The sequence below is a fragment of the Notothenia rossii genome, assembly GCF_949606895.1.
Source record: "Notothenia rossii genome assembly, chromosome: 12".
Taxonomy (NCBI): Eukaryota; Metazoa; Chordata; class Actinopteri; order Perciformes; family Nototheniidae; genus Notothenia; species Notothenia rossii.
The window spans coordinates 19,552,631-19,580,442 of NC_136911.1; the positions used below are offsets into that span (position 1 = coordinate 19,552,631).

General features: G+C 39.9%; 1 protein-coding gene across 4 annotated transcripts; it reads right to left on the reverse strand.

Annotated features, from left to right (window-relative positions):
• Positions 1-639: 639 nt before the first annotated feature.
• On the reverse strand, positions 640-27,586 carry LOC307026521 (vasoactive intestinal polypeptide receptor 2-like). 4 transcript variants are annotated; one of them, XM_079661996.1, is made up of 13 exons: positions 27,202-27,586; positions 15,118-15,217; positions 13,827-13,934; positions 13,479-13,576; positions 5,850-5,947; positions 4,634-4,772; positions 4,387-4,537; positions 3,297-3,357; positions 2,946-3,015; positions 2,664-2,755; positions 2,304-2,442; positions 1,748-1,789; positions 640-1,483 (listed from the first exon to the last, which is right to left on the reverse strand). In XM_079661996.1, the coding sequence occupies exons 1-13, from the start codon at positions 27,262-27,264 to the stop codon at positions 1,310-1,312; spliced, it is 1,335 nt and encodes a 444-aa protein (XP_079518122.1). In that variant the 5' UTR covers positions 27,265-27,586; the 3' UTR covers positions 640-1,309. The 4 variants fall into 4 exon arrangements, with proteins under 4 accessions (XP_079518122.1, XP_079518124.1, XP_079518123.1 ...); XM_079661998.1 differs by lacking the exon at positions 27,202-27,586 and adding an exon at positions 16,819-17,084; XM_079661997.1 differs by lacking the exon at positions 27,202-27,586 and adding an exon at positions 16,861-17,083.
• Between the last annotated feature and the right edge of the window lie 226 nt (positions 27,587-27,812).

A 27,812-nucleotide genomic window follows, 5' to 3' on the forward strand; every position in this document is an offset into this window, starting at 1 on the left:
TGTATAAACTGTATTTATGTGTAGCTTTGGTTGCATAATCAAAGTTGTGCTGATGTTAAATTGTGTATAAACTGTTGGGAAGTTTAATCAACATCAATATGTATCATATTCCACAAAATGATGCTATGTTTTCAGCGTTGATGTCCTTTGAGCAACAGCAGGCTGTCTCCTAAAATGAAATTCTTCATGGGCTCTGATGATGAATGTTCCAGTTGAGCCAAGAGGACTTTTTATATTGTTGATTTAGCTTTTAAGGAGATTTTCTCAACCCATAAATCGTTTGTCAGTTTATCAGATCTCCAAATCCCCAAATTTGGAGACACATAGTTTTGCGAAACTGTAGAAGCAGAATATGGAAAGTAACAAACGCAGTCAGAAATGTGTCGTGGACCAGGACAAAATGCTTCTTATATTTAATATCAATAAAACAAGTGAGAAGGGGGAATTGCTGTTTATTCCATATATAGCTGAACGTTTAACCGCATTTATTTACTTACGTTGTGGCACCTGTTTGGTCATTTTTGCTCAAATAAAATTACAAAAACATAAAAAAATGCATTTATCATGAATATATATCTTAGAACATAGAGTGTATGCTACTGTATGTGAGAGCATGAAGGAAAAACAAACATGACTCAGTTTCAATGACAAAAGTATTTATACATAAAACATATACAGTCATAGGTTTACAATTTATGCAAAAGCTTATAAAACTTGTTCGCCCTCCTGTACATAAACATTAACACATTCACGTTTTTTGTATTGAAAACTACTGGATAATTTAAAAAAGATTCTAGTTGATGCTGCCTAATTTTAAGAGGTTACAAGCCAAAACATTTTCACATTTACTTTTTGGGTTATTAATTCGATAAAACAATATATTTCAATATATATTTTCTAATTGTTTAAATGTTCTATGTTTTGAAGACTCTTTCATAATGAAAAAATAAAATATATCATGACCACCGTAAATCATGAAGTCCAGACTTATTATTAAAGTATAAAGTTGTCTTCACTGTAACAGATGATATCCTCTCCTTTTTGCAGGAAGATGCAGGTCTGTGTTCTGCTGGATTTCAGCATGCACTCTCTCATGTGCTTTATGCATTAATAAAATGAGAATCAGGAGGCACACGCTGTGAAACCAGAAGTCCTTCGCTTCAGAAACTTCTGCAGGAAACAGGTTCAGTCCCTGCAGCAGCGAACGATATGTCTACAAGAGTCCTTGAGTGAGAGTGGAATTCAGATTAACTCTGAATGTAATCTTCAATTCTGAATGTCTTTATATAAAAACAGTTTTTTCTCCCGGTCAGAGCACCGTGATCTCAGTCTGCGGGATGGACTGAGCTCGAGAGTTTCTGGGGAAGTGGGCAGAGTTTTCGGTGCCGTTCCTGCTCATTGACATAGCATGTGGTCTGTAGTCCCGCCCCACGTAGCGCTTGAGAGATAAACTCCTCCACGTCCTCCTCAGCTCGCTCTGGACCTTTATATACATACACAAAGTAGAATTTAGTTTCTGTGAATCAGAGAATGTTTAGTGTGTGTGTGTGTGTGTGTGTGTGTGTGTGTGTGTGTGTGTGTGTGTGTGTGTGTGTGTGTGTGTGTGTGTGTGTGTGTGAGAGTGTGTGTGAGAGTGTGTGTGTGTGTGTGTGTGTGTGTGTGTGTGTGTGTGTGTGTGTGTGTGTGTGTGTGTGTGTGTGTGTGTGTGTGTGTGTGTGTGTGTGTGTGTGTGTGTGTGTGGGCTCACCTCGCTGTTGAGGAAACAATAAAGGACAGCCACAATTAAACCCTGAAACACACAAATACACCACGGTTACTGATTAGCATCATCTTAGCACAGTTTTGTTAGTTTAAAAAAATGACATGTACTTCATTCATCAGGCGATAAGACAACTACATAACATTAAACGTTTTTTGTCCTGTAAAAAACTTGAGCTTGAGTTTTAAGGCGATCAAGACACAAACAAATAGCAAATTAAATTATAGTCAATAACTAACAGTAGACTAAAACAGGCAATTATGAACGTTCATGTCAGGAAGGAAATGTATAGACGTCCATACAGTTTCTACTTTAGATATACGGAGGCGTGTGGTGCAGTGGGTTGTGAGTTGGTTCAAACCACACTGCAGTCAGCATGTCGTTGTGTCCCTGAAGACACTTCACCCCAAATTGCTCCTGTGTGGATTGCCCACAGTATTGAGTATGTAAGTCGCTTTGGATAAAACCGTCTAACAACTAACGTGTAATATACCATCTTATAGTTCTGAATTAAATCCTTTCATAGTCAATCGTTACGTGTTACCTGGAAGGATCCGAGGGCGAGGTCGAAGAAGATCTTGATGTGATTCATGTTTTTGTCAATGGGCTCCACCAGGTAGACAAACACCACGTAGTTCACTCCAAACAGAGGGATCAGCAGGAGGGTGGACTTGGCCAAACGTCTACAGAACACAAACACACACATAGTTACACACTCAATACATAACATGTATGTGTGGGCTAAATGTGCTCATGGCAACACATTTGTTTGCAGTGTTTTGTTTAGTCAAAGGGAAGAATTGTGTTCCTTCTCTCCATCAGAAATTGTAGGATATTGTGTTTACTTTCATTATAAAACATGTTGCCAGATAGTTACCTAAAAGCCCTCTTTAAATAAATATACCTGTATTGTGATTGCTCATTTCCTCCAACATCAGTGCAGCGCAGTTTCTGCACCAGGATACGGACGATGCTGATGAACAGGATGAAGTTGATCTTGTAGAGAAACACGAAAGAAAGGGAGACAAATCTAAACCTTCTAGTAAATAACGTTTTTTATCCAACTCCAGAAAGACCAGGATACTCAATAAGTGATTTAATGGACTAAAAGGATAATGAGTAGCAATAAACAAAAATAAATCAAGACACAAAAGTTATAACCTTAAGATGTTGGTGCAAAACTCACAATGACAGACGCCATGATGGGCCAGTTTATCAGCCGGTTGGGGATAGGGTTCTCATTCATCTCCCAACAACTGAAAACAAGAACAAATATCAGTATTGTTACCCGCCTCAAATGAACAAATCTTTGTTTGTACTTTTTAAACCTTAAACATCTGAGAAAGTTCAGCCTAAATGTGAAGTCTGCATTCATTCCTTAAGCAACAACACTATGTATCTTGTTTTTGTACGACCTGTATTTCATAATTTAAATTCTTTGTAATGTTATCTAATAAGGTCTTTCTAAATGTTTTCTTTAATCTTGTGTGCAGCGCTGATAGAGGCCACCAGAGGCTGACAGGCGTCACAGACTCACCTCGTGTCCTCCAGGTTTATCCTGCATATGATCCACGCTACCATGAAAACAAAAGGGATTCCTGAGGGAGGAGAGAAAGTCTGTTTAGACTCTCAGTCTGCACAACCTCACGAGGTGCCAGGCAGGAAACGTGTTCACACCCACACACACACACACACACACACACACACACACACACACACACACACACACACACACACACACACACACACACACACACACACACACACACACACACACACACACACACACACACACACACACACACACACACACACACACACACACACACACACACACGTATATTAAACATCTGGAGCTGAATGTTGATGCATTAGGGAGGAAGTGTTGGTAAAGTGGTGATGGATGATGAGGGAGGAGTGGCATGGCAGCAGAACAGACCTGAGCCAACACAGAGGAGCCAGGAGAATGTCTACCACCCGACCTTTTCATCAAATACATCAACCTGCTGATATATGTTTAAACCTTTGCATGGATTTAACAAAGAATATGTAACATGTTTATTTGAATAAGAGATGTTGGCGTGCAGATTTTTTAACAATCAGACATCGATCTTCTCATTTTAGTCCAGAAAAATCCTATTTCTGAGAAGGTTGTGATTGAGTTAAAACCAATATGTGTAGATTTGTTCTTGATGATTATGACACCTGTCAAATCAACCTGAGTTTTGGTTTATAAAAAAATTCAAATGGAAGCAGTGTATGTGTTATTTATAAATGCATTCATCTCAAACTATATCCACACTTAAATCTGAGTCTAGATAAGTGAGTTTCAGGTCATCCGAATCCATTGGACTGCCAAAACAGTTTCAACGGGCGGATACATTTCTTATTCTTCCTGTAAACAACAACACCATACACCATCTGGCTTGCAGGCTGTACAGTAGTAGTAACAGCATTTTTTTAAATAGTAACTTTGATATTAACATATTAAAACAATAGACTAGAACACTCTTCATTATATATCCTGTAGTATAGTAAGGAACAATGAAAACAGGCTAGTCTGGCTAATCACTATAAGATTTTAAACTAAAAACATGTCCCATAGCTCCTGTCGCGGTGCAGCGTACCCCAGCCGATGAGCATGTAGCTGGAGAGGCGGGTGGAGTAGCGGTGGATGACGAGCAGCAGCGTGTGCAAGTACAGACCCTCCACCAGCAGCCAGAAGAAGTTGGCCATGATGAAGTAGTTGAAGAAGACAAGGCTGGCCTTACAGCCCACCTACAACAACAACAACAACAACAACAACACACTTTATTACAATAAAAGGCAACAATAACACTGAATATAATGATGTGAATGTGTGTGTGAGGTCACCAGCGAGGGCTGCGTGCTGCAGTCTGTGTTTTGGTCGTCTGAGAAGAGCAGCTCGTCTTTAATGAGCACGGCAGCGGCTCGCAGCATGAAGGACAAAAACAAGTTCAGATGGATGAAGTTCCTCGTGCAGTGGAGCCTCCTGTAGGCACACGCACACGCACGCACACACACACACACACACACACACACACACACACACACACACAGACACACACACACACACACACACACACAGACACAGACACACACACACACACACACACACACACACACACACACACACACACACACACACACACACACACACACACAGGCATGAGGAGAAGTGTGTTTACAGAGGGTGTCGTGGTGTGAACCCGGTGAGGGATGTGCTATCTGAGCGCGTTCATAGCAGCTGAGGGAACAGCTGGAGTTGATCCAGCGTTCATCAGACTCTACAACAAACTGTTATCACCCTGAGAGCTCTGTGTGTGTGAGGAGGACACATGTGCGTTTATATTTTGAATCCTTTATATAATATGAGTTAAAAGTGTGTGTTACTCATCTGTTCAACACAGCCTTCCAACAATAACTCACCCCCCCCCCCCCCCCCCCCCCACTGCAATGTTACACTTCCATCTCTGCCCCCTGTGTTACGTTTTTATGTCTTGTCCTTATGTTTCTTTGTAAAGCGAGCTTAAGCTTATGAAAGGCGCTATATAAATTCAAGTTATTATTATCATTGTTACTTTTGACAGTCAGAAAAATACTAGGGTCTGTGCACAGTATTTGGTGTCTCACACAAATGTTGAACTTTAAACTGTCAACTATCATTGGAGATTTAAATGTAAAATAAAATAAAAATAAGCATACATGAATGATTTGAAGTCGATTGGCTGTTCTATAGTAAATGGTGACATTAACTGCATTTTGGATATCTAATGTATCAGACACGTTTGACAACTTTTTGTTTTTCAGCTAAACATGTACAGTATATGGAATTATAACAAATCAATGGAACTGAAAACATGCAGGATGATTTTGTTTAGGCAAAAAAAAGAATTACCTAATATTCTTAAAATGAAAGTATAGAAGACACCTTTGTTGTTTTATTCATATTCAACCAGTTTTATGGTTGGAAATGCGGGTCTTGAGTGTGTACGTGTGTGTGTGTGTGTGTGTGTGTGTGTGTGTGTGTGTGTGTGTGTGTGTGTGTGTGTGTGTGTGTGTGTGTTACCTGAACAAGCAGATGATGATGGTGCTGGTGAGCAGAGTGATGAGGGACAAGCTGTGGCCCAGAGTGGAGAGGATCCTCACCACTCTGTAGAAGATCAGCTGAACACACACGCACACACACACACACACACACACACACACACACACACACACACACACACACACACACACACACACACACACACACACACACACACACACACACACACACACACACACACACACACACACACACACACACACACACACACACACACACTTTGAGTTAGACAAGTGTACAAGTAAACAACTATTACAATTAAGTAGTTTAAGCACAACTGCATCAATAGTTAATGTAACCTGGTTGTGGTTAAGGACAATTACAGCCACTGGAGGGCGCTGCTCTCTATCATCTATTCTTTCATCCACATACAGTAGAAATAGCTGCCTGAATAATTATTGTTTACACCTCCAACAAGTAAACAAAGATGTTGCCTGGTGACAAAAACATCAGGAGCATTGTGCGTCTATAGATCTGATGATGAGGGCTCCCCGTCAACCTGCGGCCAATCAGAAACGAGTATTCTCTGTGATTATGGATCTTTTCTCATGCCTCTCAGGAATAGATCCACGGCAGAGTTTTCTAAAAATTACTTTCTTAGCATGTTTGATTAAGTAATGATCATTAGATGAGTTCAGGTTGATTCCCTTTCAAAATGAAATCTGATTACTGCCAAAAAAGACAAACACATCTCCTCAGTTCAGTCATTTCCAGGCCTGCTTCCCACACAGTGATACAACTGGAAGATGTACAAGTCATCATCAACATCACTCATTGAGCTTCTGGGGTCTCATGTGTCTTTTTACAGCAGGGAGCGGCTCTTTCACAATAAAAACAGCATCAGGAGAGGACTCTGGTCCATTTCAAAACGGCTTTAAAACACGCAGACACAGAGATGGATCTATACTTAAGAGCCTTGAATTACTGCCTGGTGTGTGTCTGTGTATGCGTGTCTGTGTGTGTGTGTGAGTGAGTGTGTGTGTCGGTGCCTGCCGTTCATCGCTCTCTCATCATGTATAAACAACATTCCCCATGCCTGACACCATCTGGCAATAAACCGGACATTCACACACTCTCTCTAAGTGTATACATTTGGACATGCATGAGATTGTGCACTTCAACACACACACACACACACACACACACACACACACACACACACACACACACACACACACACACACACACACACACACACACACACACACACACACACACACACACACACACACACACACACACACACACACACACACACACACACACACAAACACGTTACCCCCCTTCCCTTTAACATGCTTTTTTATTTCATCCACGTCTTTAAGAACCAGACACATGTTTAGAACCTGAGATATTAACCTGTCCCTCCAATAAATAATCATCACTATATACAAAGCATTCATGTCAAAGATAGGGTTAAGATAAGGTTAAGATAAGTCATACAAGTACATGCAACTTATATATAGAAGTCTCGTGTTAACAACCACCTTTTTTTCCCTTTCAATAACACATCTCACACTATTGTATGTGTATAGCATTCTTTGTTTTGGTAGTAAGATGGTCCATTACAGTGTAGTCCAACGTATACTGTATATTTTATATTGTGTAATTTATAGATACTCCATGGATATTCATCTTTCTATGTTAATATGTATATATTATTACACAAGTACTGAGACAAGCATATACATATGCCAGAAAAAGGCCAAAGTATATACAGTATGAACAGTATTTATGGGTATTAGCAGTAGCATAGAGAGCGTATACACTATACAGCCGGTTTAATGGACCATAGCCATATGTGCACTAAACGCTGCTAATATTTAAATTATATAAGTCTTCCGTTTAATACGAGGGGAATCCTGCAATTTAATTTATTATTTATTTATGTACATATTCCCTATCATTTCTATTTAAGTCCCATTTCTTGTTTTTATAGTGTCTTGTTGTTGTGTTTTGGCACCTTGAGTTCATTGTAATTTCGTTGTACCGGTACAATGACAAATTAAAGAACTATCTATGTGATAAATAAAGACAGTTATATGGACACTGTAGATAGAATACATTTACATACACTATAGAACGTAAATTACACTTTTGTAAATAATATGAATAAATATGTGTATGCTAGAGAATATATTGCATATTGTATTTATTTGAATATGCAATGCCTTGTAACCATGCTGCTTTAACAGAAGAGTTTCACAATTTGGGATTAATAAAGTAAATCTAATCTAAGATAAAAGCAAATTCCATGGTGGCATTCCCAGTTTTAGAGAAGTAATGGATTTCACTTATTTTTCCACCGCTCTCTGTCCACTCTGAAGACACGCACGCACGCACGCACTCACGCACGCACGCACGCAGGCACGCACGCACGCACGCACGCACGCACGCACGCACGCACGCACGCACGCACGCACGCACGCACGCACGCACACACACACACACACACACACACACACACACACACACACACACACACACACGTGAGGATACACAGACAGTGGCAGCCTGGCATCACAGTCTCATTCCTGCCTGTGATTCTCAGGCCTGAGGCGGATGATGACCTGCCGGCTCGGGTCGCTGCAGCCACATTTCCTTCTATGTCCAAAACACGCCTCCCTCCATCCTTCTGTCTTCCTCTCTGACACCGCAGAATGAAAGCGATGCTCAACTGCAGGCTGAGCAGCTTCCTGGCCGCGAGAGGAGACTAAATCTGTCGACTGACTTGGTGTTCTGCTCCTGTGTGCCGTCTACGGTTTTAAATCAACGCAATTGATTTGAGTAACAATATAATAATAGTCATGTATCCTAGAGGGGGGGGGGGGGGGGGGGGGGGGCATGTAAATAGTAGCATAAACTTAAAGAAGCAGAAAGGGGTGGTGGCTGATATCGGAATGAGGATTATTAATTAAAAGTATCAATTAATTAATAATCTCTTTTTGTCTAATCCCTCAAACGTGCACACACACACACACACACACACACACACACACACACACACACACACACACACACACACACACACACACACACACACACACACACACACACACACACACACACACACACACACACACACACACACACATTTTGTCATTTCTTTTTTGTCTTTACTTGTAAATGCACCTTACTGTCTTCTGTATATGTGACACTGTACTTGTATGCACTTGTCTTGTAACTCCTATATCACTAAATACAAAATATAATCCATATAGAAGCCTTCACGCTTTATCGCATAAATCATATTCAAACAAAAGTGTTTCACCAGCATGGTGGCAACAGTTTGGGGAAAAATGAACAGGATATATAGTATGTACTTTTACAGAAACATATCAGAATCGGAATTAGATTTACTCTCAAGTAGAATTTCACATACAAGAAATGTGGGGTTTAATATAAGCTTCACACTTCCCGGACACATTGTAATCTCTTTTTAAAAAGGTTAAAGTTCCAATACATCCTCTCATGTCTCCATTGCTTCAGTCTACATGTGCGAACGCTTGTTGATTGAAATGTATTCTGTGATCAGAGAGGACAATCCGCTGTTTCCGCAGTGTGTGAAGTGTGTGTATCTGTGTGTGAGTGCCAGAGGTGACGTCTGGTCTCAGCTGAATGTTCTCCAGACGGAAAACCTCTGTCTCTCCAACAGGAAACAAAAAGAAGCTTCAGTGAGAGACAAAGAGCGGGAATCCCACACCTGAGGGCTCTGGAGAGGATCACCGTGTGTGTGTGTGTGTGTGTGTGTGTGTGTGTGTGTGTGTGTCAACATTCATCTTTATGTTCTACTGTTTTCCGTCATGGTGCTCTATGTTCAGCTCATGATCTCATTAGTGTCTGTACTATTTCTGTATTTTGTTTTTTGTTTTTCTCTGCTTCAATAAGTTTTAATCCCTTAAATTAAACAAATAAAAATATATCACTCATCCTAAATCTGTATCTATGACACAGGCTGGAAACACAACAGCCGCTTGTTGACAAATTATTAAAACCTCCGATGAGTTTAAACATACAAAATCTCAAGTGCAAAACGCTATCAGCCTACTGAGATTAGGTTTTAGTGAGAATGCAAGTGTTTGGGAAGAAGTTAGTTAATGAGTAAATGAGACTTGCATTATACTGCAATAGTCTGATATCAGTTTCATCCCATATTTAATTAAAATCATAAAAATGTTCAGATTTTTTATTCTTTCTTCACTCTGTAAGCATGCATGAGTAAGAAATTCATAAATCTGAACAGAAATGGTCAGTGTTGTTAGCTGTTAGCATTTATCCCCGCCAAAGACACTGTAGGATTCCCACAAGCTGCTAACTATAATAATAATAATAGATTTATTTTGTTAGCGCTTTTACAGGTGCTCAAAGAGACGCTTTACAGATATAGGGAAAATAAAATAAAGGAACAACAAATAAATATATAATTAAAGGTGACCTATCATGCAAAATGCACTTTTGTACGTCTTTTATACATGAACATGTGTCCCCGGTGTTCCAGGGAACTCACCAAGTGTCAGAAAACACAACCCTCTCTATTTTCCTCCATACCCAAATCTCTTAAAAAGGGGCTGCAATGGATCTGATACAGACTGATCCAGATTTGAACACTTCTATGACGTCACAGAAGTGGCGCTACGGCTATTGGGCCAACTCCACCAATCAGGAGGAGACAGCCACGGACATTGCCGTTGGAAAGCGCTGGAGACGTTGTAGTACATATGCCAGGCCTGTAGATGGTGCTGTTCTCACAGAATCAGCCCATGATGCAAAGACAGTGTTAAATTGAGCGAAACGAGGAATGGCTAAAATGCATGATCTGTTTGGTATTTTGAAAAATAAAAAGTATAAATATGCCTTATATAGGTATGGTCCTACACTATGTTATTCAAATATAGCATGATAGGTCCACTTTAAAGTCAAATAATACAAAAACAATCCCACATTAAAAGCCAGATTGAAGAGGTGAGTTTTTGTGAGTTGACTAGCTAACTATCAGCTTTCACTTGGATCCCCTAATGGCCGCTGAAGAGTTTTAAGAAGTCAGCTGTCAATAACATATGTTTCTGAAAAGAGTAAATCATTGCATCGAAACGAGATCGTAGAGCAATAGTCAAAATTAGCACAATAAATATGTGTTTGATGGGGCCAGCAGAATGCCAGATGTGCTGTGGACAGACAGTAAGTCCACACATCTCACAGCTAAAACAATGTTGAAAGTATCAGCTCGATCCAAAGTGCCAATTAAAATAACTGTAACACAACGAAGGAGTTCCACTTCCTTTTCTACTCACAGAAAATGAGAGCGCTGTGTGGCCTGAACTCAGTGTGGACTCAATAATGGTTTCAGGATGTTCCCGTAAACCTGGATATTACCTGCTTATTTAAAGCTCCAAACAATCCAAAGGGTCGTGGAATGCAGCTGTGAGTACAAGCAATAACAGGGACGGTCAGAAGATAAGCTCCGTGGCATCAAACAGGACGAAATACAACATGCATTAAGACTGTGGAGAAAACGACGAGGAGATGTTTGCAATATGCCGTCATTCTGAGATAGGAGGGATATGAGTTCCTCCACTGTACCTTCAGAGGAGGGGGATTACAGAGCAGCTGAAGCTCCCAGCTGCAGCCGCTGAGAGTTAAGCCAGCGTCTCGCCACAACGACATGCAGCTGCTCTCCAGTGGTGAGGAAGTATGGAATATAAAGCCCAGAGTAAAAGGATAGAAGATGAGATTATGAGCACACTGATCCCTTTAAATAGATTCTGCATTCATAGGCAATGAGACGGGAATAGCTCCAGTAGCATCATACCAAAGATAACCTCTGTGTTCAAGTAGGATGTATTTTAGATACATTTTAAGGAGTCTATTTGGTATTTACACACAAAATCTGAATTTTATTTCGTAAACGTACAAAAACATCATCATAAAATTGTGAATTTGAATTTTGTATGTCAGCTCTCCTTCCTCTCTCCTCACGTCTGATCTTCCTCTTCCCTCATCTCTGTCAGCCCGTCTTCTTTGTTCAGATAAACACACGCAGAGATGCTGACACACTAAACTGCAAATATGAAATCAGTCCTCTGGCTTCACCACAACCGATGAGCGCTGAACCCGTAAAACCTACATCTGATTATCAGAGTGATAACATTATGTTCACACTCCGTTTGTTATTTAGGTCCGTTTGTCCCTGTAATAGACACGTTGACATTTGACGACTCTCTTGAGGGGATAGTCTGGGGACCATGCGTACATTAGAAAATATTTGACATACTGTACTCCTTTTATACTGAGCTAATGCATTTCAAAAGTAACGGACGACAAAAGCCACAGTCCTGAAGCTTTCTGAAGTTATCCGGAAGTTTCAGCGTTCAGAGTTGGTCAAATAAAGTAGAACATTTCCTCTATGGCTAGCAAAAGCTGTTAAAATCTAGACAAAATAAATGAAAAAGTATCTCCTAAGCATCGGGTGGTGCGTCGAGATTTCTAGTTTGAGGATTTTGTCAGAGCGGATTTTTATATTTTAAGCAAAACAAATCCCTTCATACCCTGCAGTGGGAATGATGACAGCTGAAATACATTTCCAGAAATGCAGAATATATCTTGAAATATAGGATGTAGAAAATGCTGAACAAACATCCTCATTGAAACTTATTAAATCAGCTCATGTAAACTGGGTCTGTGGTGCTTTGTGGTGGGTCAGTGGTGGTGCTGCTGTACGTCACAGATATGATCCACTCACTGAATGCAGAGTGTGATCTGCACTTTCAGCACGTTCTGCTCTCTGTGTGGGACTTCCTGTGTGCTTGGAAACTGTTGTGGTAACAAACACTAAACCCAGCATTTTCAGATTTCTACCTTAACCTTTGAATCAACTTTTGTAATGCTATAACTGCTTCTGCTGATTTAACTGAAACTGTTACGGTCTAAACTGTTTTTGTAATTCATTTGTTTTTGGTGTCTTAAATAGATTTTTGGGGCTGGGTTGCAGATCATTTAAATGGTGCATTGTGGGACTTAATTTAAGGCAACTGTCTGCACGTATCAGCAAGAGCAGCACAATCAGTCGTGCAAACACTGAAGTATCTGCAGCAGCTTCACAGTGGAGAGGAAACTGAACACACACACACACACACACACACACACACACACACACACACACACACACACACACACACACACACACACACACACACACACACACACACACACACACACACACACACACACACACACACACACACACACACACACACACACACACACACACACACACACACACACACACACACACACACATCCCTGTCATCAATATCCACAGTACACACACACAGACACACACACACACACACACACACACACACACACACACACACACACACATCCCTGTCATCAATATCCACAGTACACACACACACACACACACACACACACACACACACACACACATCCCTGTCATCAATATCCACAGTACACACACACACACACACACACACACACACACACACACACACACACACACACACACATCCCTGTCATCAATATCCACAGTACACACACACAGACACACACGTCTCACAGAAAGAGACTCACCTCGCTGGGTTCATCAGTGGGGGGGGACCAGCAGGCGACGGAGACGACGGGGTAAACGTCAGACCAGCCTCTCTGTGTGCAGTTCCTGCTCATATTACCTGACACACACACACACACACACACACACACACACACACACACACACACACACACACACACACACACACACACACACACACACACACACACACACACACACACACACACACACACACACACACACACACACACACACACACACACACAGTTTGAAGTTATAACCTTGAACAGTTGATAAAACCTTGAAACACATCTTTGCGTGTGTCCGGATGTGAACATTAAGATCAGATATGATGTTGTTACCCTCACCGTTTTTCCCAAAGAGGCGCAGGATGGGGGAGGGGCAGGGGAGGGTCTTCACCTCGTGGAAGTCTGCGCTCTGCCAACACGAGACGTTGTCCCACTCGCCGAGACATCCTAGACACACACACACATTAGAGGTATAGATTGTTAGACCCACCATTTCACGTTTGGCGGAGCTCCTTGATTCAAACCCACTGATCTCCTGCCAACCGTCAGGAACATAAAGCTCTGGATCCTCTGAAGGTTAGACGTTTGAGGACTGTGTGCACAGACTATAGAACGATTTAAGCATTTGATGTATTATTCATGGAAGATTGCACTTATTTATGTACTTTGACTTAATAATAACCAAAGTGTAGAAATAGCCTGTAACGACTAAAGTCCTGCATTCAAAAGATCAAAGATAAAATAAGTTTTAAAAAAAATCTATACAAGAATTAAACATAATTTAAAGTATGAAAAGTAAGTACGACATGTTCAACTTCTATCACTGGAAATAAATGATAATGGCATTGCTGTTTAATAAGAGTATCTGATGGAGCTTTGTCCTCTAAAATATGATTTCTGCGAGTTTAACACACACACACACACACACACACACACACACACACACACACATACACACACACACACACACACACACACACACACACACACACACACACACACACACACACACACACACACACACACGCTGTCACTATAGACAGGCGTGAGAAAAAACCCACAGTCTAAAAGCTGCAAACTAAACAGATAAATGCTCTTTATTATCACTGTGGTTAAACACTGAGGCGCACATGACCTTTTAGAAAAAACTGTGTGTGTGTGTGTGTGTGTGTGTGTGTGTGTGTGTGTGTGTGTGTGTGTGTGTGTGTGTGTGTGTGTGTGTGTGTGTCTGCACTTCCTCATGAATCCGGAGTATTTGTCCTGAGAGGTAAATAAATGATTGAAAGGGAGTGTGTTGCAACACAGGCTGAACTGCATCCAGGCACACCCTCCTCTTCACATACTGTAAATGACTTCACTCACTCACACACACACACACACAGATAAAAACATTCACATTTTCTGTGAGAATTTTTTTTAAAATTTGTATTCCCACGGATACCAGAGTTTTTAGTCACCGTAAAAAAAAAATGGTTTTCCTTATATTTGTGTACTGAGTGTGTGTGTGAGTGTGAGTGTGAGTGTGAGTGTGTGTGTGTGTGTGTGTGTGTGTGTGTGTGTGTGTGTGTGTGTGTGTGTGTGTGTGTGTGTGTGTGTGTGTGTGTGTGTGTGTGTGTGTGTGTGTGTGTACCTGTGCTCGCAGCTGTCTGTTGCTGCAGTAGTGTCTCACACTCCTTCTTGGCTCTCTGCATCTCCCAGTAGAACTGGCAGTGAGGAAACTTTCCATTAACCTGTCGGGACGAGAGGAAATAAATATTAGGAATATTATCTCAGCGTGAACAAAGCTCAGCGTCACTCAGAGGCTCAGACTCTCTGTGTCCTGGAAGCACGTTCTTTAATCTGCAGCTTCTTCAGGAGGATTAACAGGGGGAACTTTAGAGAAATGTTCCCTTACATTTACTCTACATCTAATTTTAGTATTTCATACTTCTGTTTTACTTAAAGCTGAGTTTTGTTCTCACTTTTTCTACGGAGGTTTGTTGGAATTGTATCCGTTAGTGGTTTGGGACTTTTAGTCAGGGTTAGATCTATTCATTCTTCTCAGGCCTCTTCACTTCCTTAACTGTTGAAGTAATGATGGTAATATTTAACACTTTGATTGCAAAAAGAAAACCATTAACATAACAAAATATATATGTTCTTCCAGGCTTCAGTTTATTGAATACTGGTGTAAACTCCAGCTCTGGCTTTGGGTGCCAACACAGGCCCAAAGCTGTCCTGATCCAAATTCAAAGATCTTAAATATCAGCAGCGGGATGTGTGCCAGAGCGAGGCAAAGTGTGTGACACTGAGCCGCTAAACTGCAATATGTTTCAATTGAAAGAACAATGAGGCCAAATGGAGTTGCAGAGACATGCAAACAAAACTTGTGCAGCTGGTTACAACTGTCCATCATCCCATACCATCATAATACCAGAGGTCGGTGAGTTTGTGTGTGTGTGTGTGTGTGTGTGTGTGTGTGTGTGTGTGTGTGTGTGTGTGTGTGTGTGTGTGTGTGTGTGTGTGTGTGTGTGTGTGTGTGTCCTGGTACAGCCGACGGTTACCATGGAGACACACTGAAATTGCGTGTAAACAAAGGGCAGCTTAACAATCTACTAAAAGTGAGACACTCAAACAAAATGAGTCCATGTGTCAACTTTGACTTCAATGATATACTGAGTGTGTGTGTGTGAGAGTGTGTGTGCAGGGAGGTCTGTTTACACTGAGATACACTGCCGCTCTCAGCAGTATTTCAGACTCGTCGGTGTGTTTACTGTATATCACACACACACTTCAAGATTTTGTTATTTCCTGCGAGTTTGCAGCCGATCAAATCTCTCTCGACTTCATAAGCATGCTGATAATTCAATGTAACATGTCGTGCTTTGGGAGTTTTGTTTCTCTATTTTATAATCCTTGCGTTCAAATCACTCAAAAATCCCGTCAAAATGTCAGAGTTGCATTTACAACCACTTTTTGATTTCACTAGTTATTTAAAACAGTCCAATTTGAACACAAAAACGTCGGTAAATTAGCAACAACATACTTTATCAAAAAGAGATGAATTAGCAAATCAACGAAGTGTCCATCAGTAATTCTGACTTCCTCCTAGGGCTGTACCTGAATATTCGACTATTCGTTCGTTGGCCAACTATTCCGTTTTCAATTTCATTATTCGGATATTCATTTTTTTATTTTTTTTCACATTTTTTTATTTTTTTTCCTAAATGTATGCATATATACAGTATACATCAATAAAGGCGAATTGCCATATTCTTATACTATATTTATACTTTTGAATTGCAGTTAAAATGCGGAAATATATACAATCTCAGCCTGTGCTCCTACTCACAGTCAATAACACAAACGGCACGCTTCACCTCGTTTCACACACCTGAACACAAAATGCCGGAGACTTCAGCTGTGTGGGACAATTTTAAATTGGACGACGGTAAGAAGAATATGTGCCAAATATGCGACAAGAAACTGGCCTACCACGGTGGAACAACGACTCTGAAAAGTCACCGGATGCTGTAAGTAGTAGCCTAGCCTAGCTTAGCTGTTGTCAAGTTGCCATGGTGAAGCTGCTTTATCCGCCGTTTAAACAGTAACGTTACACATGATAAAAACATGCACTTACTTTGCTTGGAAAGTAGTTGCAAGCAAGCAACCAAATTGTTTTTTTATATTAGTTTTTTTAATTTTATCCGAATAGTGAAAATACTAGGAGCAATGTGGGAACATCTGGGGCTAAGGCAATTATTGGCATACAGTTCGTTCATTTATTTTTCGTTCTTCATTTATTTAAATACTGTTTACTGTATCGGTAACAAGTGTTACACTGTTAGGCCTACTGTTGCGGCTATGTTATTAAAAGTATTGTTGTTATAACAGAAATATGTGTTTTGTATCTTCAGGTTGTAAAACGTTACGGAATTTGGAACCAGATTTGGTCCCCGGGCGCTGCACTGCGGCTGGGTTAAATGCAGAGGACACATTTAGTTTTAATGTATGCGAGTTCTGAGACAATAAATAAATATAAATCGTAATAGTATGCTCTTTATGCGCTTCTGCTTAAAAGTGTGTTGTCAGGTGTCTCGGATTCGGAGCGTGTTATGAAACCTTTTGGAGAAAAAAAATGTATAAAAAAAAATAAAAAATCTCTCCGCACCGAATATTCAAATATTCGCTGCTGATTACTACCGAATATCCGGAGCCCGAAAAAATGGTATTCGGGACAGCCCTTCCTCCATGTGGATATCATCTCTTAGCCTGTTAAAAAAATATTTAAAATCACAAATATATATACTTTTTTCTTTTTTAAACAGCTGGTTATTGTAGTTTTAAAATTAGTTAGTGCATCTGATTGGAAAATAATAAAAATGGAGGTAACGTACCAGTGGTATGAACTGATATCCAGGGCTTTCACTTCCATTTTAAAACAGCAGCACAAAATCAAACTCTGACTACAAACAACAAACACATGAGAGTACTAATGTAATCTCCACTGGTTTTAAAACTCACTCACAATTTCTTTATTTTGATTCACGTCTTCTCTGTATAATAAACTAAAAGTGGCTAATGGAAGGGAGTAAACCATTGGACTTCTTTAATCCACCAAACAAAAGAGACACACAGATCCATTACGGATTTAATGTTCTGGATTAAACTAAACAGAAGAACGCTTTTTTGTTTGCAATCCTGAATCTCATTTGACCTCGACTCCATCCAAAAAAGCACAGATTAGATAAGATTTGTTCAAAAAGTCTCTAAAAATAAAAAAAGTATAATGTAATATTTTTGGCAGGACGAATAGTCTGACACACTGGCTGCTCTCATAGTGCTTTGGTGGAGTTATAATGTTGTCATGGAGACAGTGAGTTAGTTGTGCATCATTTACATTTTACAAACTGTTAACCATGTCAGGTACTGTATCCTGAAATAGGTCATTATCGAGCCCTGTTTCTAAGACAACACTAACTGGATTACTTTGATATTGAATGTAACTTAATGTGATCATTCTCAGGCAAATCCTTAACATTTAAAAGCAGATTTATAGAGGTTTATGGTGAAGGACAACCTCTGGACGTGTAAGAAGACAAATATAGATAGATGTCTGTAATGTCAGAGAAACTGGGCTAAAAGTACGAATTCTTACTCTCTCAGGAACTACTCAGCGACTATATCGTGTTATCAAAACATCTTTAAAAAGGTTTCATTGCTGACCGAAATACAGCACACCCTCCTAGACATGTTTTCATCCACATATCTGTATATGAAGCTCACTGGAACATGAACAGGACATTTAATGGTCCGTAAAGAATCCAGAACATCTCTTCAGCTGCACTTAAGTGGTGTAACTGAGACACAGTATGAAGACGTTAAGAAAATCAAATGAGCACACACAGAGAGTAATGAACTAAAACTTTAAAGGTCCCCGATTATACTCTTTTTCATCAATAGGTCTCAAATATATAAAAAACATGTCTCTAAAGAGTTTGGCTGAAACACCAAACAGATCATTGCAGCATTCCATAATCCCCTCTGTTTCAGCCCTGTTTCAAAAGTGCTGATTCTGTGTCTGTAGCTTTAAATGCTAATGGGCTGCTGCTGGCCACGCCCCTCTGAGAAGTGATTGGTTTAAAAACACTCAATGGTGCTCTAGGAGGAGATTCAGGTGATAAGGTGGGAGGGGGTTACCTTGGTTGGTGATTGGCTAATGGTTACACAAGCCAAAAAAACAAAATCTGATCAACTCATTTTCAGACAGGTTTTTATATAAATGGATCAGGACAAAAAGTGAGAGAATCTTTTTCCCTGAAACTTTCGGAAGCTCCCAACACAGAGGGGGCACGTATTTACGTATGTAGACATGAAAAAGTGGAATTTTTACAACAGGTGACCTTTAACTAAATGCTAACCACTCATCAGGTTTTCCTCACTCCTCCCCAGCTAGAAATGTTTGGTTCTAAAAACATTCTGAGAATGTTACCATTCACTGTTCTAGGAATGTTTTCAGCGGGACGTTTTCTTTTGGTTCCCAGAATGTTTTTCTGAAAGGTAGGATAACGTTCTCTAAAAACATTCTTAAAATATTTTGTGATGACCTTCTTCAAATGTTTTTGATAAAATTGTTTGAACATTATGCCCTACTATTCTTAAAACGTTTTTAGCGGGACGTTTTCTTTAGGTTCCCAGAATGTTCTGAAAGGTAGGATAACGTTCTCTAAAAACATTCTTAAAATGTTTGGTGATAACCTTCTTAAGATGTTTTTGATAACTTTAAGATGTTTTTGATAACATTGTTAGAACATTATGCCCTACTGTTCTTAAAACGTTTTCAGCACAACGTTTTATTTTGGTTCCCAGGATGTTCTTCTGAAAGGTAGGATAACTTTCTCTAAAAACATTCTTAAAATGTTTGGTAACAACCTTTATTAAATGTTTTTCATAACATTGTTAGAACATTGTGCCCTACTATTCTTATAACGTTTTCAGCTGCAAGTTCGATTTTTTTATGTTGCCAGAATATTATTATTTTAGAGTAGGATAATGTGCTTTATCGTTCCGATTTATCAGAAGTCTTTTTTTCAAAAAATGCGACCAGCAGCTAGTACATGTCACTGTGGGTGTCACATGCACTGGAGGGGACCCAGAATCAGACTCGGAATCAGCTGGTGAAAGTAACATTTGTTTATTAGAAAAGGGGAGCTGGGAGTGGAGGTTGGTTATGGCGGCAGTGGGAAACAGTTGTTCCAGGGTGGAGAGGCCTGGCTGGTCTTGGGAGTGTGGAAGGCCTCGGATTCCTCCTGGGAGAGACATAAAAATGAGTGTGAGGCAAAAGCAGGCAAAGTTGTGAAAGAATATTCTGGTAAAAAGCTAGAGCGGCACGCAACAAACCGTTCACAGCAACAATCCGGCAGGGAATGAGTGCAGGCTGCAGGCTTTCATAGTGTGGCTGACGAGCAGGTTGCAGGTGTGGTTGATTGGAGATTGCTCCCACCCGTCTAAAGCAGACCAGCAGGCAGGGGGGGAGGGGAAGAGAGAGACACACAGTCGAAACAAACACATACAAACGCTAACAGGGGTTTCAGGGACGGGCAGTGACAGTCGGTCCGTTCTTCTATACGTCTGTTGGTCTCAAATCTAAAGGGTGCAATAACGATTTGTATCCAATATGCATAAACAGCGGACACTGTTTATACGCAGCCCTCACAAACCACACATGGACAGATAGCTTATCTAACAGATAGAACCTACATACGAGACACAACCTTTATAGTCAGAAAAAAGTGTGATTATATTCTGATATTTTACACATGAATACTGTGGGCCTATAGTGTGATTATAAGTGCATGTGAGAGAATATTGGCAAACAAATTCGTTTTTATACGTTCTATTCATTGTCTCAATGCGCTCATACATCTTAAGAAAGTTATCTCCAAAAAATTTTAAGAATGTTTTTAGAGAACGTTATCCTACCTTTCAGAAAAACATTCTGGGAACCAAAATGAAACGTCCCGCTGAAAACGTTTTAAGAACAGTAGGGCATAATGTTCTAACAATGTTATCAAAAACATCTTAAGAAGGTTATCACCAAACATTTCAAGAAAGTTTTTAAAGAACGTTACCTACCTTTCATTCTGGGAACCAAAATAAAACGTCCCGCTGAAAACATTCCTAGAACAATGAAAGGTAACATTCTCAGAATTTTTTGAGGACCAAAAATGTCTAGCTGGGAACTCACACATGCCACCGCAAACATGCAATATGTGCTTACAGCTTATCATGAATTAGGGGCTTGTTTGTTTTTTTCAAAAGGAAAATATGGTGAAATCAGATTTTTTTTAAAACATCCTTTTCAAACAAATGCAACAAGTTTGTTTTTTAAAGCGCTCTAGAAATAAATCTGACGTTGACCATGACCGTGTTAATATTTGCCATCACAGGAACGTTTTATAAAAAAAGAATAACACCCTGAAAACGTTTTCAGAATGTTGCTTTGAAAATGTTCCTCTTTTGTTATCATGTAACATTGAGGGAACGTTTTATAAAGAACATCTGTAATGTGTTACTCCAACAACGTCCAAAACACATCCTTGAATGTTGCAGGCAAAACGTTCCACCTTTGTTAACATATCACATTAAAGGAACGTTTTACAAAAAAACTGTCATCTCAGGCCTCAATAACATCCTCAAAACATCCTCTGAATGTTGCAGTTAAAACGTTACGTCTTAGTTAACCTTAAACCTTATAGGAACATTATTTGAAATAATAAACATCCTAAAAAGGTTCTTTGAACATCAGATTAAAACGTTTCTTTAAAACATTATTAGAACCTGTTGGTAACGTTAGCCAAAGTTGTGAGAACGTTCCCCGCTAGCTGGGAATGAACTAAAGCTTTAAAAGGTCCTCTATTATACTCTTTTTCTCAGATATATACAAACATGTCTCTAAAGAGTTTGGCTGAAACATCAAACAGATCATTGCAGCATCCATAGCAGTGGGAACATGTTTCAAATGGGGGGTGCTGTGGGGATGACACCAGGGCCGATTCTGACCAATGTGCTGCCCTAGGCAAGATTTTAGCTGGCAATGAAAAACCTCTACAAAAGACCACTACACTACAAAAAGAGAAACGTATTGACATGGTGGACAGCTTATATAAAAAGGCTTCGAATGTATTTAGTATTGTATGAACATGTTTGAATTGGGGGGTGGACTTCACATCCTCTAGGGGGGTCCTGGGGTATGCTCCCCCGGGAAGATTTTCTTTAACATTTTAAAGTAAAATGCTTCAATCTGGTGCACTTTGAGCAGAATTACTAGAGACCTGATCTAGGGGGTACAACTCTAAACATTTTAATAATCAAATAAGTATCTGAACATAACCAATAACCTACCATAGCCAATAACAAATAAATGTAGGCTAACTTATTTTATTTTTGTGGTTCATTTATATCTTATTTTACCGAGTTAACATTTATTTATTTATGCATATTTTTAAATCTCTCCAGTTTTAAACAACATTTTTGGGTTACTGTCCTATAGTATACATTGGAATGATTTCAAACCTGTTGTTATTTATCCTAATAATTATAAAGGTGTGCCTTGGAAATATTTGTTTACATAAATTGTGATCAAACCGTTTGAGACCCACTGAGGTAACTTGACTAAGTGTGAAAGTCTCTCTCTCGAGCTGCGGGCGCCTGAGGCCTGAACTACGAAGCTGGTTCAACCTAACCTGGATATGTTTGAGTTAGCCGGTTGGCCTAATCCAAAACATACGCGCTCTCGCTAAACTGTACTACGACGCTGGTTATCAAGTGGATCGCTCAAGCCATCTAGTTAGGTGCGCGTTCACATGAAAGGGGTGGTATCTGGAGCATTCGACCAATCACAACCATGGAGCAGCGTACTGACAGCGCAGCGTCATACTTCCTGAATGAAAAGTCAACTATAATATTAGACATATGAAGAAGTTAAACTTTAAACAGCCATGACTTAAACACTTTATCCAGGATCAAAGCCACATAGCTGCACCTGCAAGGTGAATACAGCTGGTAAAAGAAAAAGTGTTTGAATGCGCACATTAACAGGTTTATGATATCACTGCCCCGTCTAACACACGAGTGGATCTGACTTTAATTACATTTGACTCGAGTGTTTGCTCAACTTAATGTGTTGCTTAAAATAATACTTCTGCATACAGTATGTGACACTGTGAGTGTTTCACGGCCAGATACGGCTCAGCTGACTCAGATAAGGAAATATATGATACATTATGATGTGATATGACGCGGACTGTACTTAATGTTACTCTGATCCGGTTACTTATGTTGTGGCAGATATTTAATTAAGCTTTCTTAACGCTAATGTTATAATAGTCAGATTGCTCTGAAGATGGGAGGTGATATTCTATTAATGTTCACGTTCACACAGTCGGTGATTTTGGCCGGCCGTCTTTCCTGCAACGGCAGCTTTTCTGTATTTCCTTTCTCCTGTAATATGACTTGATCGCTTTAAACTCCGCACACTGAGCTCTGATTGGTCAGCAGGCAGTGCTTTCACTGAGTTGAGCTCTCAGCCTGCAACCTAACCTGGGGGGTATACTACGAAGCAGGATTTTCGTTTAGCAAGATAACTTCTGGGATTTCCGGTACTACGAAGCTGGTTCACTTTTTAGCGGGCTAGATCTCCATGGTGACTTATCCTGGAACCTAGTCTGTGCTCCGAAGCAGGATAGGTTCCAGGATAAGAGATCAACACACTGAAAGCACCACGCCTGCTGACCAATCAGAGCTCAGTGTGCGGAGGAAATACAGAAAAGCTGCCGTTGCAGGAAAGACGGCCAGCCAAAATCACCGACTGTGTGAACGTGAAAATGAATTGAACATCACCTCCCATCTTCAGAGCAATCTGACTATTATAACTATTATGTTAAGAAAGCTTAATTCTGCCACAACATAAGTAACCGGATCAAAGTAACATTACGTTGCCTGCAGTCCGCGGCACTGTGAGTGCAGACGTCGATGTGTCCCATTATCATTCATATCACATCATAATGTATAATCCTTATCTGAGTCAGCTGAGCCGTATCTGGCCGTGCAACACTCAAAGTGTCACATACTGTGTGCAGAAGTATTATTTTAAGCAACACATTAAGTTGAGCAAACACTCGACACAAATGTAATGAAAGTCAGATGGTGTCTTAGACGGGGTAGTGATATCATAAACCTGTTAATGTACGCATTCAAACACTTTTTCTTTTACCAGCTGTATTCACCTTGCAGCTGCAGGTATGTGGCTTTGATCCTGGATAAAGTGTTTAAGTCATGGATGTTTAAAGTTTAACTTCTTCATATGTCTAATATTATAGTTGAGTTTTAATTCAGGAAGTATGACGCTGCACTGTCAGTACGCTTGTCCATGTTTGTGATTGGTCGAATGCTCCAGATACCACTCCTTTCATGTGAACGTGCACCTAACTAGATAGGACACGGCTGGCTTGAGCGAACGAGTTGATCGCCAGCGTTGTAGGACAGTTTAGCGAGAGCGGCTTTGTTTTGGATTAAGTCAACCGGATAACTCAAAACATATCCAGGATAGGTTGAACTCGATTCGTAGTATACCCCCCTGCTGCGGGGCAGGTTAGCCGCACAGCATAAGTTACCATGGAGATCTAGCCTGCTAAAAAGAGAACCAGTGTCATAGGACCGGAAACCCCGAGTTTTCCCTGAAGTTAACCGGCTAAGTGAAAATCCTGCTTCGTAGTACAGGCCTCTGATAAGCCAACATCTCCCACTTTCATCACTTACAGCGCCCATCGTACAGGGCAAATGAAAAAGAACAAAATTGTGCTCTAGGAGGAGATTCAGGTGATAAGGTGAGAGGGGTTACCTTGGTTGGCGATTGGCGAACGGTTACACAACCCAAAAAAAACCTGGCCAAAACCTGATCAGCTCATTTTCAGACAGGTTTTTATAGAAATGGATCAGGACAAAAAGAGAGAGAATCTTTTTCCCTGAAACTTTCAGAACCTCTCAACACAGAGGTGACATATATTTATGTAGACAACATTTTTTCTTTACAATAGGTGACCTAAATGCTAACCGCGTTGAGTGACTCTCTAACATCAGGTTTTCCTCACTCCTCTCCTCTTTAAATCAAACAAACAAGTGAAGTTGCTCAACGCGAGGCGTTCACCGACGTCGCTCTGCAGGAAAATCATACTGAACTCAACAGTCTGCAGCTTAACATTTAAAAAAGCATTGATACACAAGGCTTCAATCAGTGAATAACAGTGGAGATATATTACCTTTTGTTAGCATGTTTAACTTAATCACCTTTGTATGTGTTACTATATGAAAACTGCTGAGAATTTTAATACGAACAAACTATTTATATTTTGTTTCCTGTTGTCATGCAGCCTCACAGAGCAGCAGGACTCTGCTCTAGGTTAGAATGGGAAGCAGAGTCATAAACCTTTATCATACATACATATCTACTGTATCAGAGGTACATATCTACTGTATCAGAGGTACATATCTATTGTATCAGAAGTACATATCTACTGTATCAGAGGTACATATCTATTGTATCAGAAGTACATATCTACTGTATCAGAAGTACATATCTATTGTATCAGAAGTACATATCTACTGTAACACACACACTGCTGATATACTTCTTTGGTTATTGCACAAATCTGGCATTGTTAAATCTCTTGTCCAGCTGAAGCAAGTAATGGTATTCGCGGGGTTTAAATTGGATTTTGTATAAAGATTATTAAGTTTTTTTAATTATTCAGACCAAAGAGAGGTTAACTCACAACACTGGTGCAAAACAGTGAAAAACAAAACACTGAATCAGCCTCAATTACAACTGTTCTGCTGTAAAGTGTTCCCTGAATGCAACATTAAAACCCTGATGTGCAGACAAGTCTTTTCAGATTTAGAAACTGTAATTGCATTTATAACAGGGATCTTAGTATTAGTAAGTAAGATACTCTTACTAAAGCTACTTACAAGGAAACAAAAATTAACAGCACGCTAAAATGAAAGCAAAATGGTCTATCTGATCAAATAAACACAGAAATGGAAGCTGAAAAACATCAAATTTGAATGCTTTTTGGTGCTTTTAAAAAGGCCAATTACATAAAAATGCAGAAATATAACCAAAAAAATTGTATTTTTGTGGATATCAATGAAGATATGAGGTCCAAGGACTCAGAATTTATTTGCTTTGTACCGTAATTGTTATTGTTTATTTCTTATAAACAGCTTTGTAAAGTCTAAAATGAGTCACTTGTCTCTTCTTCAAGAGAGTTTTCAGACGGTGGCGTCATCTCGAGAAATCACATTAGAGTTAATCCTCCACTTGAGTTGTCTGCTGTTGCATCCAAACCGATCCAAACCAACACTAACAGTTCTCTAAAAGCAGATAACTTATATTAAAAATTAACTGAAGGTCCCAGGAAGCTGCAGAGTCTTAATATAGAGCCCACCATAGGAATTAGACCTGATATTAAAAATGTAGCAGCAGCAGCAGCAGGTGAATCTATAATTAATGTGTTCACAGTTAAAGAACAGAGAACAGTGAGCTGCAGACTGTAAATGTAGTAATGGTGTTTCAACATGAGAGAGATCTAATTTACTGAAAAACTGAAAATATGGGATTATAAAGGATTATTTTAGGTATAATATTGCATAATTAACTGTAATAAATCAATTAAAACCACTTTTTTTCCCCACAGCAGATTACAATGCTCAGAAATGTCACAAAACTAATTTGAAAAGACATGAGTTCACCAATATAAACCATTTTAGTGTTTCCAGACACGTATGACGCCATATTTTTAAAATATTACGGAAGTTTTAATAGAAGTAGCCAGAAGGTGAATCTATAACTAATGTGTTTACAGTTAAAGAATAGAGAACAATGAGCTGCATATTGTAATTATTGGTGTTTGAACATGAGAGTTTGCAGGCTGCTGTTTAAGCTTATTTACTGAAAATATGGGACAATATAAGATTATTTTAGGTCAATAATTAAGTCAATTAAATGCTGGTAAAATGTTTCAAACCTAATTTGAAAAGACATGAGTTCACCAATATAAACCATTTTAGTGTTTCTAGACACGTATGACACCATAATTGGAAATATTACGTCAGTTTTAATAGAATTATATTATCTAGCCAGGTAGTTAATATAACAGTGTTATAGAGGACTGACCGTGTGGATGAAGGTGCAGCCCAGCAGCAGCAGAGCCAGAGTACAGCTCAGATTTGCCTCCATGGTCACCTCTCCTCCGGCTCACCTGAGGACATCCTGAGCAGGAAGCACGTGTGCACTGCCTGGAAAATGCCACCACACTGAGTGATACCTGGGAGGAAGTTTGGTAGTAAATGTTGCCGACCAATCAGTTTTTGGGCACGTTGGTCTGTCAGCAAATGAGACCTCCTCGAACAAACATCCCCCAAAACCTGAATTTCCACCTGAAATACTACAAACTCAAGTGTTTCCCTGTTCTCCGGAGGGCGGAGTGACACTGAGGCGGTGGTCCGGCTCACTCCACTTACAAACAAGTAGTGAGCGTCCCCGCCACACGCTGTCTCTGAGGAGGACACCCCGGACTGATGCGCGCTCCCGCTAGGCTTCCTGAATTAGTGTGTTTGTTAATATTGAATAGCAACAGGGACACCGTGTGGCTGTACCGGGTAAAACACTATATGAGGTTACAGTGTTTAAAGAGTAGTTTCCAAACTCTGGTACAAGTCCCTCATAGGGTCGTAGTTAGGTCCAAGAGCTCCTAAAATAACAAACAACCTTGATGCTTTCAAGAA

Coding starts and splice junctions, on each gene's coding strand:
- LOC307026521 (XM_079661996.1), bottom strand. CDS start 27,264: ATGGAGGCAAATCTGAGCTGTACTCTGGCTCTGCTGCTGCTGGGCTGC. Junction 13,935..15,117: donor ACAGACAGCTGCGAGCACAG/GTACACACACAC, acceptor GTGTGTGTCTAG/GATGTCTCGGCGAGTGGGAC. Junction 1,484..1,747: donor ATTGTTTCCTCAACAGCGAG/GTGAGCCCACAC, acceptor ATGTATATAAAG/GTCCAGAGCGAGCTGAGGAG.